General features: G+C 30.8%; 1 protein-coding gene across 4 annotated transcripts; it reads left to right on the forward strand.

Annotated features, from left to right (window-relative positions):
* Window positions 1-741: 741 nt before the first annotated feature.
* LOC120076210 (uncharacterized) lies at window positions 742-14,670 on the forward strand. Of its 4 annotated transcripts, none has more exons than XM_090312671.1 (14): window positions 746-970; window positions 1,059-1,124; window positions 2,316-2,381; window positions 2,515-2,590; window positions 2,795-2,872; window positions 4,140-4,237; window positions 4,669-4,742; window positions 6,003-6,090; window positions 6,177-6,334; window positions 6,715-6,757; window positions 7,325-7,390; window positions 8,327-8,404; window positions 8,979-9,123; window positions 14,392-14,670. In XM_090312671.1, exons 1-13 carry the CDS (start codon window positions 869-871, stop codon window positions 9,093-9,095), a joined length of 1,110 nt encoding a protein of 369 aa, XP_090168797.1. In that variant the 5' UTR covers window positions 746-868; the 3' UTR covers window positions 9,096-9,123; window positions 14,392-14,670. The 4 variants fall into 4 exon arrangements, with proteins under 4 accessions (XP_038885903.2, XP_090168798.1, XP_090168797.1 ...); XM_090312670.1 differs by lacking the exon at window positions 14,392-14,670 and adding an exon at window positions 13,265-13,674; XM_039029975.2 differs by lacking the exon at window positions 14,392-14,670 and having other exon boundaries at window positions 742-970; window positions 8,979-9,356.
* The last annotated feature ends 4,175 nt before the right edge of the window (window positions 14,671-18,845 follow it).

An 18,845-nucleotide genomic window follows, 5' to 3' on the forward strand; every position in this document is an offset into this window, starting at 1 on the left:
TCGTACAAAGATACGAAGTAACGTCATTGGTCTGTATCAGATTAGTAAATTTTAAGCAATACCCAATCAAATGTTAAAAATTCGACTAATAGTTGATAAGTGATTGCCCAGCTATTTATAAGTATTTGCTTAGAATTGTATAGCGATTGATCGCGTATATACTACTAAACGACTGTTAAATGTTATATACACGATTGTTTATATAATACTGCACGATTATGAAATAGTATATAAAAGATTGTTTATATAATACTAAACAATCTTGCTATACGATCGTTTATATATTGCTATACGATCATTCATTCAATACCAAACGATCTGGAAGACAAGAAATAATGTATAATATCATTTACATTCTCTCAGTTTCTGGATCTGACGAACAAATTTTGCTCTATTCCCAAAGATACAATGAAATGAATAAAGATGAAAGCGATCGACAATGAAGATGTTGTACTGAAACTTTGAGAGAACAATGAGAGAATTTCGTGGTGAGTTCGGCGGAAAATGAATAACTGAGAGTGACTTTCCATCATCGATATCAATATTATTAAATGTTATTGATAGAATATTAATTGAAAATAAATGCATTGGTATAATGTTAGTATTGCATTGAATACATATTGCATGAAAAGTTGAAAAAATCATTGAAAGAAGAAGAAATGCGGTACGGTTTGAATAGTTTTTTAAATTGAAGGTAAAATTGGTATTTTACGTGACCAAAAGTTCAATCATAAATAAGTTTTTGACAGAAAGGTTATTGAGAGTTGAATTTTCCATTTACCCCGAGCTTCCAGGCCATTGCACCAACTTCCAGTCCACCGGCGAAGATTTTTCCCGCCTCGGCCATAGCTTCAACTGCAGCAAAGCAATGTTGTTGAAGGCAAAGAGTCTGAGGAAGGCCGTTGTGCCGCCCACTCTCATCGACAATCCTTCTCCCGGGAATCTCCAGCCCACTCGTCTCGCCGTCCATGTACGTTTCTTTTCTTCTCTTTCATCAACCCTAACCTCTTTATTCCCTCTCTTCAATCTATCTCAACCTTTCTTCTTCTCCTCTCTAGGTTGGTGCAGACGGTTCTTCCTGCTGGGTCTTCATCGCTTCCGGTTCCCGCGTTTTTAAACTCCAGGTATGCTGCTGTCTACTGTGCGGCTTTTCAGCAACTCCAACTAATGCGCTGTGTGTTACTCTGACTTATAGTTTTATGTGTTTTGAAGTTTAGTTGTGTCGGAATTCAGTTAGAAAGCAAGTCCGTTCTGTTGTTGTTGGTAAGAATGGTATTGTGTGACTGATTGCAATAAAATGCTGACGGATTTTGGTGTTTCGGACTGAGACTCTGGTGCTTTTAGATTTATGTGCTTCTTCTAGTTTTAAAGGGCTGAAAATGAGCTGTGAAGTAGGTACTCTTAGTCACCTCCAGTTCTTTGATATTTGTTTGCTTGTCTAAAGGAGATCAGTGTTAGTTAACTCTCAATCAATATGTTCTATCTTGGGCTTCTGCTCCTCCTTTTACAGGAGAAAACCTGAGATTTTTTTTATTCAGCAATTCCTAAAAGTGTTACTGCCAAACAATGATGGAATACGGGAGCAAATGCGTGGAATCCTATTCTCCGGATGGCTCTTGATCATAAGGAAGTTTTAGAATGAGTAGATGTGTTACAGTTTTTTCAAATTAGTTTGGTCCTCATCGTTAAGTGGTTATTTAATTTGGAATCTGAAATCTTTGGAGTTCTGGGTCCCTCATCTCTCTTTCTTCAACCCCAGGAGAGGGTTCTATAATATCTATGCAAAGCCATTTAGGGGGTGTTTGGTGGCCCGTGATGGGATGGGGTTGTAATGTAATGTAATAAAAAACTCATGTTTGGATTGAGTGTCTTGGGCCCGATTTGTAACATAAAACTCATTCCATTCTGATAGTTTTCAATCCAACCCTCGTTTTTATTGTTTTCACGCTTCACAATCTCATTTTCATTCCATCTTTGATTACTCACGCTTTCCAACACTCCTCTGATTCCCATTAATCTTGATTACATTCCGGTTCTCCAAACAGCCTTTTAAAAAGTTAGTTTTTTGCTAAACCTTGGCGTTGGACTGCCATATTCGTGGGAGATGCTGTCACGTTGGCTATTGCCCTTTCTTTATGTGTTTAATGCTTGAAGCTAGGGGTATGTCTGCATAGTCAGGTTAGACCTGAATGAGGTGACTGTTTGAATGCAGTGGCACTATACATTAATTGTTAATGTATTAAATTTATCTTCTTTCGTCTCCATCTTTCATTTTATGTGAAATATTGATTGCAATTCCACTTTATTTTCTTTAGGTTTCCATGGAAGAATCATCAGTCCTCGAGGGAAAAGATAGCTTACTGATCCCTGAACAGACAAAGGTATAATTATTATATTATAGTTTTAGTCATGGTATATCATTATTTGCTGGAGGTTACCTATTTTATATTCATAATATAAAGAGTAGGAGAATTTCTAATGCCGCCACAATCCATCTGCCCATGCTTATTGAAGGTTCTAGACTCTTTATTACTCAATCGCTGTCCTCATCGCTCAGAAATACAGAGCTTGGTCTTGGCTGAAGTTGATAGTTAAGTCAGCCTATTCTTTCTCACACCTGTCTGTGCATGTATGGAATGCCATAGATGGAATATCTATATTTATAACCACGTAAAATACAAAAAATCAATGATACATCATTTTCTATGAGTCAGACATACTACTCAAACTAAAGTCTCCAAGATTCATGTATTACTATTATTGTCTTTTTTATTGATATGGTGCATTAATTCAGGTTCCAGTGACCAATTACTGGGGACAGTAGATTCCTATGGTCACCTCATTGTTTCTAAACTAGATGCAACTGGCAAAGGTACATTATCTTCTGTTTTTGTCATGAATCTCGATACGAATGATTTATAGTCAAGTTCCATCAAGAATTATTTGGAGGTTATTTAATATTAGTCGACAAAGCTGCATGTTGTTTGTACATGATAAAAGTATGTATCATCACTTCTATTGAAATGGTGCTATTAATATTAACATCGGGATCTTAATTCTATTTGGTTTTGTCTCTCTTGTATCTTGGAGCATTAGTCTCTTTTCATTTTCTTAATGCAAAGTGTGGTATCCTTTTTTAGAAAAAGAAAAAAATCAATTTGGTTTGGTAATTAACCTTTACCATTGAAAATTAAAAGTGATTTTGTTTTCTGTTAGGTCTTTTTTTTTAAAAAAAAAAAAAAAAAATCATTATTATCATTATTTATTTATTTATTTTTGCAATGTCCACTTTCAGCTTGGCTTTTCATGGACCTCCTTTGTATTATTTCGTTTTTCTCAATGAAGATTGGTTTCTCATAGAGAGAGAGAGAGAGAAAAAAAAAAAAAACTAATAAAGCTAAAAATGCTGAGTGAATAACGTCCCAAAGAGATCCCAAAATCTTTACTAAATGCACTCCTACTAGGAAGTTATAGGTTTTTTTTCCGGATGACCCTTTTCACCCAAATAAAATCTTACCCACTTTTTAAAAACATAAGTTTTGTAACTTTTTGCTTGTGTAATCAGACTCATCACGAAAGTGAAATTACGGCTTGTTGTGTATGTATGTCGATACTCGATTCTTGCTCTCAATTCTCGCTACTTGCTCAAAATTTTTTTTTTCTCTTTCATTAATTTTCTTTTCCTTTTTATTGAATTCTTATTACTTGTTAATTGATACATTTAAAGGAAGAGAAACTAGAAAAATTGTCCAAAAAAAAAAAAAAGGAACAAGAGTGGAGTTGAGTACCGACATCAACGGGTCGATCCCATAGCTTCACTTTGTGATTGGCACAAGCAAAATGTTATAAAGCAACATTAACTAAAAGCATCCAAAGTCTTAGTTATTATTTTACCAAATAAACTTGATTATTGTATATTCTTTCAAAAAAGTTCTTGATTATTGTATATTCTTTCAAAAAAGTTTTCTTTCTTGTACACGTTCATTTTGCATTCTTGGTGTATTGGCCACCTATACTTCTCTTTTAATTTTCTTTTCCTGCATGTTTTTACTTCTGTTAACTGTTCACATTGTCTTCTATTTTGTGATATAATCTCTTTAAATGTCCAAATAACTCATCAATATTTCTTGAAATTTCAGATGCAGACAAGTTTACGTATTCTGTATTGCCTCAAGATTCAGGTCTTGGTGAGGGCAGCTGGGCAGGATTATGCTTCAGTCCAAGTGAATTGTTCACGGTTTTCTATTTCTTAATTGAAGATTTTTAAACTCTTAGAATCATTCCTTCTGCTAAGTTCAAGATGCTTACTAGTCAACACATTTACTGATACACACACAACACACAAACATATATCTTCAGAATAAAAAGTTACTGTGTTTGTTTGCATATTGTGGAACCGTAGTTGAAACTTGGTTAGTGATTGTTGATTCCCATTGTTATTTTTTCATTTTATAACTCTTCAAGTTTCAAGTTCTAATACAGACACACGTACACTTACATCCTGAAATCTGATTTTAGATGGAAAGAGGGGAGAGTATAAAGAAAAAAGATATATATTAGATGCTCTTTTCTAGCTTTATTTAACCAGAAAAGTTATCTTTTTCCCTATGGATCTCACCTATATACTACAGTAACCCACTTTGCTACTGTGTTTTAAATTTCTTCCAGGCAGCTGTTGCTCATAGTTTCGGCAAAACCGTTGATATTTATGACCAGGATGTCCATGTTCGGACATTACGCACGTAAGTACTTACATAAGTTGCATTATTCATTCTAGTTATTATGCTACCTTTTTGGTGAGGTTCATTATCTTATCAGGTCTATCCACATTGAAAGCAGGGTTTACAAGCAAGGCACACAACTGCATTCTAGTTTGTTCTATTAGCTATAGGAACTATAGTTGATGGTAAAAGTCAATTAGCTAACACAAACTCCTTAAGGAGGATATGGAAGTACAACATCAAACATTTTGCAAGCAATGATAATAGGCTGCCAAGTGCCAAATTACCATGCCTAAGATTACCATTCTAAGGGGAAAATAAACAATTTTCAATCTATCAAGTTACGTCCTTCAGATTTTCCATATTAATTCGCTTCCTAATACACCTCTCTAGTTGCATGACCACTCATTTTAGAGCTTTGAAGATAGAGGAGTAATAAATGGGACAGTTGGACGGAATAGATGGTTTTTGAATGAAGTTGTTTCAGTTTCTTATTTTAAAAAACCAGTGCAGATAACTCTTCCATCCTTCAGAATGATCCCCTTCTTTCACCTATCAAGCTTCCCAGAAATTCTCCCTAAATGCAATGCTAGTTCTGGAGGTTCTAAAAAGGACCCGTTTCATTGTCCTGTAACTTCTCTTTTTAATAATGACATGAGAGTTTGGATCACAGGGCTTAGCGTGATAGAAATTCATTTGGGCTGACCTGAAAAGTCTTGCAGGGGTCTATGCGGACAATAGGTGCTTAGCAAGAGATTCCAATAGGATTAGAACTAGAAGGATTTACGAGAAATTTGTTCACGGGAGGAGCTAGAAATATGTGAATATTTAACAAGAACTTGAATGGTTCAATCTTCTTTTGCTTTTAACGTTTTTGTTTCACTTCAGTTTTGAGTGATGAAAGATGCCTTGGAATTGTCTTTGTTAGCTTCTTAGAACTCAAGGACACAGTTGTACAACCTATAGAACAGATCTTGTTCAAGTAAGGTCGTAATTGTCTTTTTTTAGCTCCATAACAAAACTCTTGAAATTCTTCTAGGGTTGCTTTTATGTGCACTTTACACATGCTAATAAGAATTTTTTTTCCCCTCCGAGTTGAGAACTTGTTGAGAAATAATGTGTAAGAGGCCAGTTTGTTTCTTTGTCATGGCATATTATGGCCTTTTTTGGGCTTCACTTTCATTTGTAATTAAATGAATTCTTGGACAACTGTTCTTGTTTCGTCCTGCTAAAAAGATTAAAATTATTATTATTTTTTATTTTTTTAAATTACTGTTTCAGACTGTTATATCCAACTGCATTGAGCTTCATTCAGAATCTTTCTTTTGGGAATGGAAGCTCCGTATTAGCTGTCACCGAAGGTTGTCAGGTAGTAGTGTTATGAGACTGCGCTACTTCCTAATGGGTCTTTTATTTTACCTTCCATCTCCTTTTCATCTAATACAATAACTGCAGTTGACGATCTGGGATTTGAGAATGAAAGAAAACGGTGGTTGTCTGCAAAGAATATGTGGCTCTGTTGGTGATAACTTCTATGCTGTCCGCACTTCCTCAAATGGTGATATTGCAGTGGGTGGAGCTGATCGAACTATAACGATCTATGATCCTCGAAGGTGATTGCTATTGAACTTTGTTACAATTACAATTTGCATAGGTTTCCTTTCTCCGTAGTCTTTGATTTTTGTACAGAAATCTTTCGAGACCAGAACACGGATTTTTCTGTTTTAAATTATTTTCTTGCATGGAGGTTTGCTTAAGAAATTCCAATTCTTGAGACATACACTTTCGATACAATTCCTTCATTTATAAACAATACACAAGTTCATAACATGCTGATGCTAAATAGTATGATTGTATTGAATGTACACGATCGTCAGTAATCTGTCAATTATGCTCTACAAGGATATGTGGTGAGAAAATAGTGTATTTGCAATTGAGCATGCTTTCAATTACTTCACCCCGACTAAATGACAAAATTCACATTCTAATTTAGGTGGTCAGCATTATCAAGATGGGTTCACTGCTCAAAGTATGAGGTTAGTGAGAGACTCCTCCTCCCCACACACACAAAAAAAGGGGGGGAAAAAAAAGAAAAGAAAAGAAGAAGAAGAAGAAGAAGAAGAAAAAGAGTATTGTTTAAAATAATAATAATAATGATTTTCCTTTTGCACTCTGGTCACGAAGGTCTGCATCGCTGGTCATTATTTCCTTGGTACAGGTCAAGGTTGTTTTATATTTTATGAGAATGTGCAATGGATGGTTTTTTATGCCCTATGTTGTTGTAACTTCATTCATTACGCTTATTATTCGAAGTACACATCAAAATTTTACAAAACACGTGTTAATGTAGAAAGGCTACTTTGCTTCTGGACTATTTTTATCAAAATACTAATGGGTTTATATGATAGTAATGCTTGTACATTTGTGAACCGACATAATAATGATATCTCTACTGCGTATTGGAGGACAGATCTGCTATTAGTTGATGGCTAGCAGTCAACATGACCCTTTCTTCCTGTTCTTAAAGATGTTTTGATGCATTATTTACACATCTATGTAATTTACTAAACTGTATACCAATGCCCCATCTTTTGTACTCGCAGATTACAGGACTGGCTTTCTCATCGATCGACTCTGATTACATTTATGTCCAGGGAGTTGACTATGAGGTAAGCTTATTGATTAATATGGTTCTTCCTGTCAAGTGCAAGGGTCATGGAGTCTCTCGCATCGACATATATTGACATATAGTTTTATCCCTTAGCTTGCCCAGGAACTCTTGTTTAGAGGAAATTTCCCTATACTTTAGTATCTTTGCTTAGGAAACCAAAACTGATCTCATCATATTTTCTCCTTGTGTAACAATGTTCCTACTCAAAAAGTGTATGGGTATTTTCTCATTTGACTGTGAGAGTACATCTCAATGATGCATTATATATATGCCTTTCGGGGAGTTCCATTTTGCAAATTTCATTCGGGATAGCTTTCTTTGGTTATCTTTGGTGTGTTTTTGGTTTGTAATAAATTGTGTTGCTCGATGATGGAGGAGGTGTTTCATCAAGCATTTTCAGGACAATGGAGGGGCCCTTCTGTGTGCAATTTTTGTTGGTATCATGTGATTGAATGGCTTGAGAAGATTGAGATAAAATAGGGGATTTCTTTAGATGGATTAAGAGTCCTTTGAGGAGGCTGTGGGTTATTTCATTTTTTTCTCATTACCCATTTATATTCTTTCCTTTGTCTTAGATTGTAGCCTAAATTCTCACTAAAGAAATTACATCTCAATATGATGACGAATTGAGATTATATATGATATTGATAAAGTTTCTTTTTTCAATCTCATTCTTGTTCTGTTTTCTTCATTTGAGACCTCCAATTTAGACCTGATACTTCACGTGTGTTCCATTCTTTCTTCTGGATGAGGTGTCAAGTGAACTTGCATATTTCCTCAGTAATTCAAATTTTCCGTGAAACTTAACAAAGGATCTCATTATCATAATCTTTACACGAAAGAGTGATGGCCACTTTATAAGGCCTCGTATGATGCTCTTGTGCTGATATTGGGGGTTTGTCTAAATATTAACTTGAACGTGGAGATCATGCAGGTTTTTTGTGGACAGTGGAAAGAACGCAAGAAATCATTTTCATTAAGAGGAGACTCAAATTGGCTTGGGTTTAGTAAGGTATCAATTTTCTCTGTATGTTGCATCAATTTGGTGCTGTTTGACACAAATAATAATAATAATCATAATAATAATAAGAACAATAATACTTTGCTACATTTGGAGTTATATTAGCCGTGTAAATTCAATGCTGCCTTTGGATAATTTTTCGTGAGCAAGTCGAGTTCGCATGTTAGTAACTTCACTTTAGAGTAAACTGAACCTGACATCTTGACCTCTGATAAGTCTATCGTGATGTTACCTTCGAACATCACCCTGAGTTACTAGCAACCAAATTTGGATGATAAAGATATCTTTGTAAAAGTCATAATTGAAAGTCCTGATAATTTCCCATTAATGGGAGGGGTTTGGAGAAAGCATGTTGACAAATAATCATCCTTTATTCAAATTTAAGATTTTCTGCCTGAAGAAAATCTAATCTGATGTCTAATCATCCATTGGTTTCTCAAGATTATATCAGCCCATTATTGGGTCTTCGAGAAACTGTTCAATTCCTTATAATCAATATAAAGACAATTGCTCGTGTTGTTTGGGGAAAATGATTATGACATATCTGTTCTACGTCATATTTCAGAGCTGCAGGAGGGACGTCTTAGGCGGATGGTGTGATTCAGGTAGCATCTTTTTGACAGATGTTACCTGCGACAGCAAAGACGACACGTCAAATGGCTTCGTCAATGGCCTTTCCTGAGTACACCTTCTGCTGTCTTCTCTTAACGGTACTCTTCCTCCTGATATCAATAATTTTAAGTTAGTTCTGAAGCAGCTAGTTAGGTTTTAGTCAAACAATCCTTTGATTTATTACTCATCAGTAGCGCTTATTCAATGCCCTGTCTACTTGAACAGTTCGCTTTATACATTGTTAGGTGATTCTAGTACCCTTGCACATGTGATAACCCCTTACTCTGCATAGTATTTAAGCAACTTCATTCTGTGATGGTGGTTACACTGATGAGATTGTACTTTGTTCTCACCCACCCCTTTTTTCTCAAACTAATAATTATAATTACCATCGAAACAAAACACAAATGATGTGTTTGGTCCAAGGAGTTGGGAAATAGGAATTTAGCCTAAGGAATTTGTAGGTTACTAAAAAATATCAACTTTATACCTTATCAACTCTTTACACTATGGGTCCCAGGATTTCACAACTTCCTGGATTTTATAACCCTTTGGAACTGACAATACCAACCTTTGTCCCAAACATCCCCAGACGGGTTGTTTGGATCCCCAACTTCAAGTGGGTGGAGTAACCTATTAGTCCACTCCATGTTTGGGGCTCCATAAGAGTTGATGTTTTCAACTATTATAACTTACCATTAGTTACAGTATTACTATTTCAAATCTCTCTTTAGTACAGTGGTGGTTATTTTCCACTCATCATCTCTCTCTCTTTGGTATTGTGTTTACTATTTCCTATCCAAACTAAAATAATATACACCCCAAACACAGATTATTACAAACCAGACTAAAATAATTTACACCTCAAACACAGAGACTATTATAACTTAGAAAATATAATAACCAACTCAACGCCCCAAACACCCCAAATATTTGACCAGTGATATGAATTATTACAAACAGGGAGGAAAGCTAAACTCTTTGGCCATAGAATATTACACACACACAAAAAAAAAAAAAAAAAAAAGGAAAAAAAAGAAAAATTCTTCTAGTGCAACTACTGGGTGGGATGGGATAGACTCTATTTCAATTTCAATGGTTATGATGAAGCAAATCTGAATGAAATGGATTTTTCAGGTAAATCAAACAGTCTTAGCAACAAGGAACCACTTGATTTGATTGGACTGGGTCATTTGAGATAGGTTTGGCAAATAAAATCATTCGATTTGGAATAGGACAGACTTGAAAGCCATGGATTAGTGGTCCTCAAAACCCCTCATTTTGAGGCTTTCTAAACTTGATTATGAACATTTCAAAGTCAAAAGGGTCAAGAAATGCTGGATCTGGGGCTTGCTGTGCCCTCTAGTTGGGTAGCGTTTGTGGGGGTTTTAACCCCTTTCTTTCATCACAGCAACTAGGGAAACCTGAAAAGTGTAGGGCCCCCTTTCCCTTTCTCTGATATCATCCATCGGATCAAACAGCTCACCAACTGCCATCAACTTACATTATCTAGTTTGGCCTTGTCTTAGCTGTTCTTCCATCACATTTCTTCCCGTCACATCTCCTTCTCTGTGCTCTTTTCATTCTAGGTTTAAATCATATTTTGATCTAGTTTTTCATTTCCTATTTGTTTTGTGTTCGTCTCTAAACTTTCAGACATTCTATCATGGGTTATGAACTTTGCATAAAAATCTATCATTTTGGTTTTTTTCATACTTTGAGTTTCATTCCATTTTAGTCTACGTACTTTCAAATGTCTAAATTTAATCTCTATATTTTCTATAAATCTTGAAAATAGTACTTACGGTTGGTTTATTATTGATGTTTAAGGAAAAGGTCTATTGATATCTCCTTTATAATTTTGGAATTATATTCACATAATTGTTTTTCATAAATTTATTATTATTTAACTATAATTAAAATTAATTTTGAAGAACTAAATTGAAAGTATATGAAAAACAGAGACTAAATTTGAACCATTTAAAGTAAAGACAAACGGAATCAAACTTCTAAGTACCGGATCAAAATGATATTGTAACTTAATTTGTTCTATAAATTGCGTATTGTAGACTTTTTTTTTTCTTTCTTTCCGTCAATATGTGGGGTGGAGGAATGATAGCACAAATATTGTGTTAGTTGAGTTATATTCATTTTGGTTATGTATTATAGAATTAAACTTATAATTAGTAGTCAATATTTCGGTTGGTAGAGAAAAAAAAATAGTGGCAAAAATAGATTTATATACGAACTTCAAGAATCGAGACTTGAAATGAAAATTAAGTAATAAAAACAGAAATTTAGACCTGTTTTTCATGTTTCTTCCTTTTGAAGGGGAAAAAAAGAAAAGAAAACATGGTTTACTTTGGAATTAGTTGCTTAAATTTTGAAAGTCTAGAAGGGGAGGAGTTTCACACGTGTAGCGATAGTTTAAATTTAGGTGGAAAGTTTCAAAAGGCTAGAGATTAAAATATTAGTGAAGCCTATGATATTGGACAGTGATTGTTCCAAAAAAGTGCTTCACATTTTTCATTCCTTTTTATATTTTCAAAGTGAAACCCAACGAAATGGTCAACTCTTTGAACCATCCTTTTTCAGGAATAATAAAATCTTGGAATTCAAGTTACTTTCCCAGCTGATAAGGACTTTTAATTAAGATCCATGCCTCCATAATTTTAGTAAAATTAGGATTCTTAATGTCCACTGGCTGTGTATATATATTAAAAATGTTGTTAATAATGGTTAAAGAAAGTTTTTTGTGTTATTTATTCTTTAAAATTTTGAATTAAAAACTAATTATTTTTAATTCTCCTTCCCATCTTAATTTAATGATATTTGGGGTACAATATGTGTGTCTAGGAGTGACAAAGTTAAGGATTTTGAGAAACAAGAAATATAAAATAAATCTCAAATCTCACCAAGATTTTGGGTGTGTTTGGAATACATTTTCAAGGGTATTTTGAATTATATTTTTTTTCTCAAATCAATCCAAAGGTCTTTTGTACATTTTTTTTTCAAATTTTGGAAGACCTTTGGAGGAGTGGAGTTGTGAATTCAAGGATTTGCGGTGTAAGGAGTTAACAAGGCATAAAATTGAATTTTTTTACTCGTGGTGTTCACAACTCTATTTAAAATTCCTACTCTCTCAACTCTTTGGATCAAACACTCCCTTAAATAGTATTTGTTTTCATTTTTCCAGCTTAATTTAAAATCCTCTTCCACTCTTAGAAGCTTTAAACGTCTATAAGTAATGTACATGAGCATAATTTAACTACCATAAAGTTTGTATTATTGATCCCGAATTTAGAGCTCAATTTTTTCACTTCACATTGTAAGAGAACGCGTGTAAGGCGTTTATTAATTAATTGTTAATAAATAAGATCAATTTCTCTGAAAAGAGAAGAAAACTAAATCTGTTATGGGCCATCAATTTTTTTTTTAAGAAAAACCATCTAAATAAAATCTATATTTCTTCCAAATACATACAAATGAGAAAATTTATAACATAATTCTTAATAAGCTAGTAAAGGAAAAATGGAAGGGGAAGAACAAAATATCCGCATATTAACGAAAATTCTCTACTATCTCTTTAATGGTAAAATCTTTAAAAGTTTGGTTGGTTGGCAATCTGTATTTTATTTTATGTTTTCAAATCTATTGATTTTAGCAAATATGTGTTTGATAGACAATTCAGATTATGTTTATGAAAATTGTTTTCAGATTCTAATATCCAAATAATGCAAATTTAGAAAACAACATTGTTATGTTTTCGTTAAATCTAGATCTTGAATTTTAAATTATAAAAGATAGAATTATATTAAATAAAGAAAAACATTTAAAAATAGTATGTTATGCTATAAACTCAATTTATTTTTTTAAAAAATTGAGATATGTATTATAAATTATATGTTATTATAAGATAATAATTAAATCGAAATTCAACCGAATCTGTGTCAAACTTTACCATCCAAAAAAGCTTTTTTTTTTTTTTTTTTTTTAGCTGCACAAAAAAAATATTTTGTTGCGAATGAACAAGATATTGAGGAATTGTCCATACTTAAAATCATAATTATTGATACGGGTCTTTTTAACGTCTAATTAGATCGGAGAATCATTTGAATTAAGAACATAAGCCCGTTACTTTTTATTTTTCTATAATTAGAGCATAGTGCCCTATCCATTTATTCATTCGACTTGACTTGACTTGACTTTTTTTTTTTTTTTTTTTCTTTCTGCATCAAGAGTTCAAACAAGGTTTGGCTTAATCTAGTAAGGTAAAAACGGCCTTGTTTTGGACGGTAGAATGGGGAGAGGGGGAAGGGAGAAGCAGGGCTCGATCGATAGGGAGAGGAGTCGTGCAAGAACGCGGGATATAGCAAGTAAGCAGCAAGATTATCTCTTGTTGACCGACTAATTAGGTGGGGACATGATTCAAACCTGCAGTCTTCAGGTCATGGGGCTGATGAGTCGACCAATTCCTCTACCCCGCTTCTTCCCCTTATCTTTCTTTCACTATTCCTACCCTTGGGGTTGCTTGGTCGGTCTCGAACCAGTGCTTAGTAAGCTAGGTCAAGGCCCCTTGTATAGGTTGGAGCTTCAAAGCGGACCTTCTTATTAGAGAAAGGAGAAAGGACTTTTTCACTTGCTTACTAGGGTTGATCGCCTACACGTCTTGTCTTTACTATTAATTAGTTAAGGGTTATAAATTGATCTCTTTTTCCCCTTTAAAAAAGAGACATGAAAGAAAGAAATCTATCAAATACATAATTTTTTTTTTCATAATAAAAATCAAACAACAGATACCAACCTTTGTAAATGGGTTAATTATGGATTCAGTCATTAGTGTAATAGAAAAGAAAAAGAAAAACAATAAAAAAGAAAAAGGAAGGGAAAAAAATTAATATAAAGTAAGGTGGGAAGGTATAAGAATGATGCAAAGTTGGTTTTTTGTATTTTGACTGAGAGACCATTTCTTGTTTGTTAGGCCAATGACAAATCTCTAATCCAATTTCAAAACACTTTGCATTTAGACCCCTCAATTTCTAAACTTTTCACATCACCTCTTCTTTTTGGCCCCCACTCTTTTATTTATTTATTTTTCAATTTATCATCCATTGTCTAAGCCCATCATATTTTTTTAGGACCACAAAATGCTTCCTACCAATAAAATATCAAGGACCCACACTTTTCCTTTTCATTCTAATTATTTTAGTTTATTTATATTTCCATCAAAATTAAATCAATACTTTTTATATATATATAATATGAAGTGTAACCATATGGTTATTTATTCTTTGTCATATTAAAATATTTGAAAGTTTTGAAGTGTTCAAGACTTCCTTTTTGTCACATTGGTTTTACTTTTTCAGAGGAACAAAATTCCAAAATTCCATCAAATCAATAGCTGCACATTCCAATTTAAATTTTTTGCTTGGTGCCCAAGCTTGGTTTACTTAAAAAATACTTCTAGTCCTAAACTTGAATGAAAGTAACAATTTAGTTTATGAACTCAGTTTGTAACAATTTAATCTACGTATTTTCAATTTTGTAGAGATTTAGTCTTTTAATTTTAATATGTAATAATTTAATCCTTATTATTTCATATTTGTAGCAATTTTATCCCTATATTAAAAAAATCATCAAAATTAGATGTCAATCTTTATTATTATATTGAATAGATTTTGTAGTTTACTAAAAAAAAGCGAGTCTTAATTAGTTTATCAATTTATTTATTTAAGAAATATCATTAAATTTTAATACTAAGTTCTATAATAAAGACTAAGTTGTTACAAATTTTAAAATATAGAGATTAAATTGTTACATTGTAAAGTTTATAGACTAAATTGTTACTAAATTGAAAATATAATGATTAAATTATTACAAATTAAAGAGAGAAGAACAAACGGTAATTATACCGATTAAAATCTTTTTTTAGTAAACAATAACAAGAGAGAAAAACAAACAAAGTTATCTTTGGTGGGTGATCTTTAACGCCAAATTGTCAAGAATCGATGTTATGGAAGCCAGCTCATGAGTAGGTAAGTTACAAACTTACAACAACAATTAACATGAAGTCATGGATTAAACCACAGCGTAGCAATTTAAACCTTAAACTATAATTAAATTAATTTCAAGCCTCTTATTTTCACTTGATCTCAATAAAAATCACCTAATAGAATTATTCTTATCCCAAAATTTTATCAAAGTAGCAAATAAACTTGTCAGGTAATTCTTTCTTTTTGAGTATAGAAAAATAAAGGTAAACGTGAAAATGAAAACTACTTATATCAATTTTTTAAAAAAAGAAAAAAAAAACATTTTTTGTCGTTAAGTTTTGGGTTTAGTTTTCCTATGATCTCTAAGTTTCAAAATGTTATACATTTTACCCCTAGTTTTGAATTTGGTTTCAATTTAGTTCGTAAGTTTCAAAATGTTACCGTGAAATTTGAATTTTGTTTCAATTTGGTCTTTAGATTTCAAGATTTACACCTTTAACCTTGAGTTTTCATTAAATACTCATTTTAAGTCATTAGCGTTGATGTCTAGAATTAATTTAAAATAATTATGAAGTGAATTTTAAATTTAAATTTTAACAATGATGAAAAACAGTGAAACTTAATTAATTATAATTTTTTTCAATTAAGTAATAGACATTAATACTAAAGACAAAAAAAATGATTATTTAGTGAAAAATTGATATTAAAAGTGTAAATATTTTGAAACAAAATTTAAATCGCAAGGGTAAAATTGTTACATCCTAAAACTTCTAAATTAAAATCAAACTCAAAACTTAAGGATTTCTAATATTTTGAAACTTATGGATCAAATACAAACTAAATTCAAAACCTATAGATCAAAAAGGTATTTTTAAAAAATATATATATTAGTATCCATTTGATTCTAGTAATTTCTTATGTTATTTTTTGTATGTGAATAACTCATATACAAAGTAATGTATTAATAGTTTAGAAATGAAATTTAACATTTAATTTAAATTGGTTCACTTATGAAAAATTTAGAATATTAATGAAAATAATTATTTTTCATAATATTAATAAGTTCAAGGATCTCCCATGTCTAGAAGTGTGAATGAATTTTTGTTTTAAAAAAGGGGAAGAATGAAGTGGTTAAACTTTTTCTGTTTTTGTAGATCATTATAATATTATACATATTCTTTCAAATTAATAATTCCCAAAAGTTTTAAAGTAATAATATAGTTGTTTCTTATTTTAATAGAAGATCATGATGTAGTGTGAATAATAGTTAAATCACTACTAAATATATTGATTCTTTTTTGCGTTTTGGAGATACCTTTAAAGTAGCTTTCTACCTTTTAGGGCTAAAATTTAATGAACACATGTTTCAAATATTGAGTTTTCATCTATAGCTATTTCCTTAGAATAAATGAAATAATGTGTGATGTTTCTTTTTATGAAAGTTTTAATTTTAGGATTGTTTTTATATATAGCAAAATGAGAAGATTTATTTACAAATATAGTAAAATGTCATTGTCTTAGACATCTATTAGTGTTTAGCACTGATAAATAGTGACATTTTGCTATATTTGAAGATATTTCCAGCATTTTTGTTATTTAAAACTATTATGTTTAATTTTATTTTAGTTTATATACCTTTAACAATAAACTACGAAATCTATGTTTAATACGAAAAAAGGAGATAATATTTAACTTATATTATTGTATACTCATAGACCAAAAAGGTTTAACTAAATACAGATATTCTTAAAACTACTTAGACTAACAAGACACCTCATGAAAATTTGGACACAAGACACGTTTTTTATATTCAGGGACTAAAAAAGTAATTTTAATTAGAATAAATGTTACCATTTTTATTTTATCAATGCTACATTCACTAAATAGTTTCAAAATAATTTATAAAAAAAAAAAAAGAAAACTAAATGCCAAGGATGTAAAAATATCGCAGTTAATATTAATATCAAAAAATCAATTCTACGTAAGTAAATCATCGATGGATATTTCTGTAAATATAAAAATAGAAAATATTTAAATTAATAAATAAGTTGTTTGTATTTTCAAAATAATTTATACATTCTGATACTAGATTGAAACCAATAGATAAGATTTTCTTTTTAAAAAAATACATATATTTAAAAAATATATATATATATAGGAGATATCAATTTATTATTATATTTTAACCTAATTTTTTCACAAACAAAATATAATTCTTACATAAAATATTAACTGTTATGTAATTAAAATATTCAAAATCCAACCTCCAATGTATGTGACACACAACTCATTTAAAATAAATAAATAACCGCATCATCTTCCATACATTGTATATCCTTTCTTTTAAATAAATATAGCATTTATAATACATGTGCTCATTAATGAAATTACAAGCAAAGTATGGCAATATTCATCTATCTTAGGGATTATTATGAAAAAATAAAAGTATTTTATGGATCATTTCTATATATTATTATTATAATAATAATAATAATAACAATAATAATAATAATATCTCAAAATCATAATAATGTAATAAAGACATTCTCCTCACCTGGTCAGACTCAATCATACCATCTTATTTATCTAAAATATTATAAGTACATTCATTTAAACATATCCAAATTTAGTTTATTCCATATTATATTATATATTTTAAAAAGGGAAAAATTATCAATTAGTACAACAATACCCAAAAAGATTTGAGCAAATCAACATCAATAAAAAAAAAAATACAAATCCAAATTGTGTTAAGCAAATTAAAATGTTTTAACCTAAATAGGACGTAACATGACGTCATGTAATTGTGTCATTCAATTATATCAAATTGAGTACTAATAATAATTAAATAAACAATAATTTATGAAAATGACTAAAATGAATATGATTTAATTGACATAAAGTTTATTATCTACTTTGAAGTTAGAGATTCGATTACTTTACCCTACGTACCCTGCAAAATAAAAATTGTGAAAATGCAATATTAAGTTTTGATGAAAAATAATTAAGACATTTTTTTTTAAAAAAAAAAATAATAGATTTACTTTAATTTAACCATGGGCACTAATAATAATATAAATGTTGTAGATAAGATTATAAATTTCTTTGTGGTTATTGTTTGTTAAACTCATAAATCATCGCTAAATTATTCTTAACCATTTAAAAAGTTTATTTGATGGATAATGTGAAAATTAACTAGAGAATCAATGAAAATAAAGTTATATTTCATGTTTTCAATTATGTATTTAGGAGTAGATTCACAAATTGAATCATAATTTAATCAAATTATTTTATAACGTGTTTGATATTTAGTTTATAATAAATTATTGTTAATTTATTTATGAATATGATTTATGTTTAAAAATATTATATAATTACTATTTTGTAATATTATATAGTTTATAATATATTACATAATACATATTATAATTTTTTTATAAAAAAAAATAATTGAGCTTATAACGTGACATGTTGTATTTTTTAAGGTTTTTTTAATCTTTATTCAATATAGTTGTACATTTTAAAATTTGAAATTTAAAATTTGTACACAATGACATAAAAATGTTGTTTGGATCAATAATCTGAAAACACTTTTTCAAAAATAAAATCTGAATTGTCTACCAAACATTTTCGAACTTAGTGAATCAAAATTTAAAACAAAATCCATATGTTCTAGTAAATTTTAAAAAGGTAATCGACTCAACATGGTAAAACTTATCACAAAGACAGCTTATTAGATTTGATTAATCGAAAGTTTTAAGAAGCTACGAGACGAAATTGAAATAAAACGATAATGTAAAAATCAAATTTAAAATTTAAAATTTAAC

The sequence above is a fragment of the Benincasa hispida genome, chromosome 4, assembly GCF_027475165.1.
Source record: "Benincasa hispida cultivar pf3 chromosome 4, pf3_genome.v1.1, whole genome shotgun sequence".
NCBI lineage: Eukaryota > Viridiplantae > Streptophyta > Magnoliopsida > Cucurbitales > Cucurbitaceae > Benincasa > Benincasa hispida.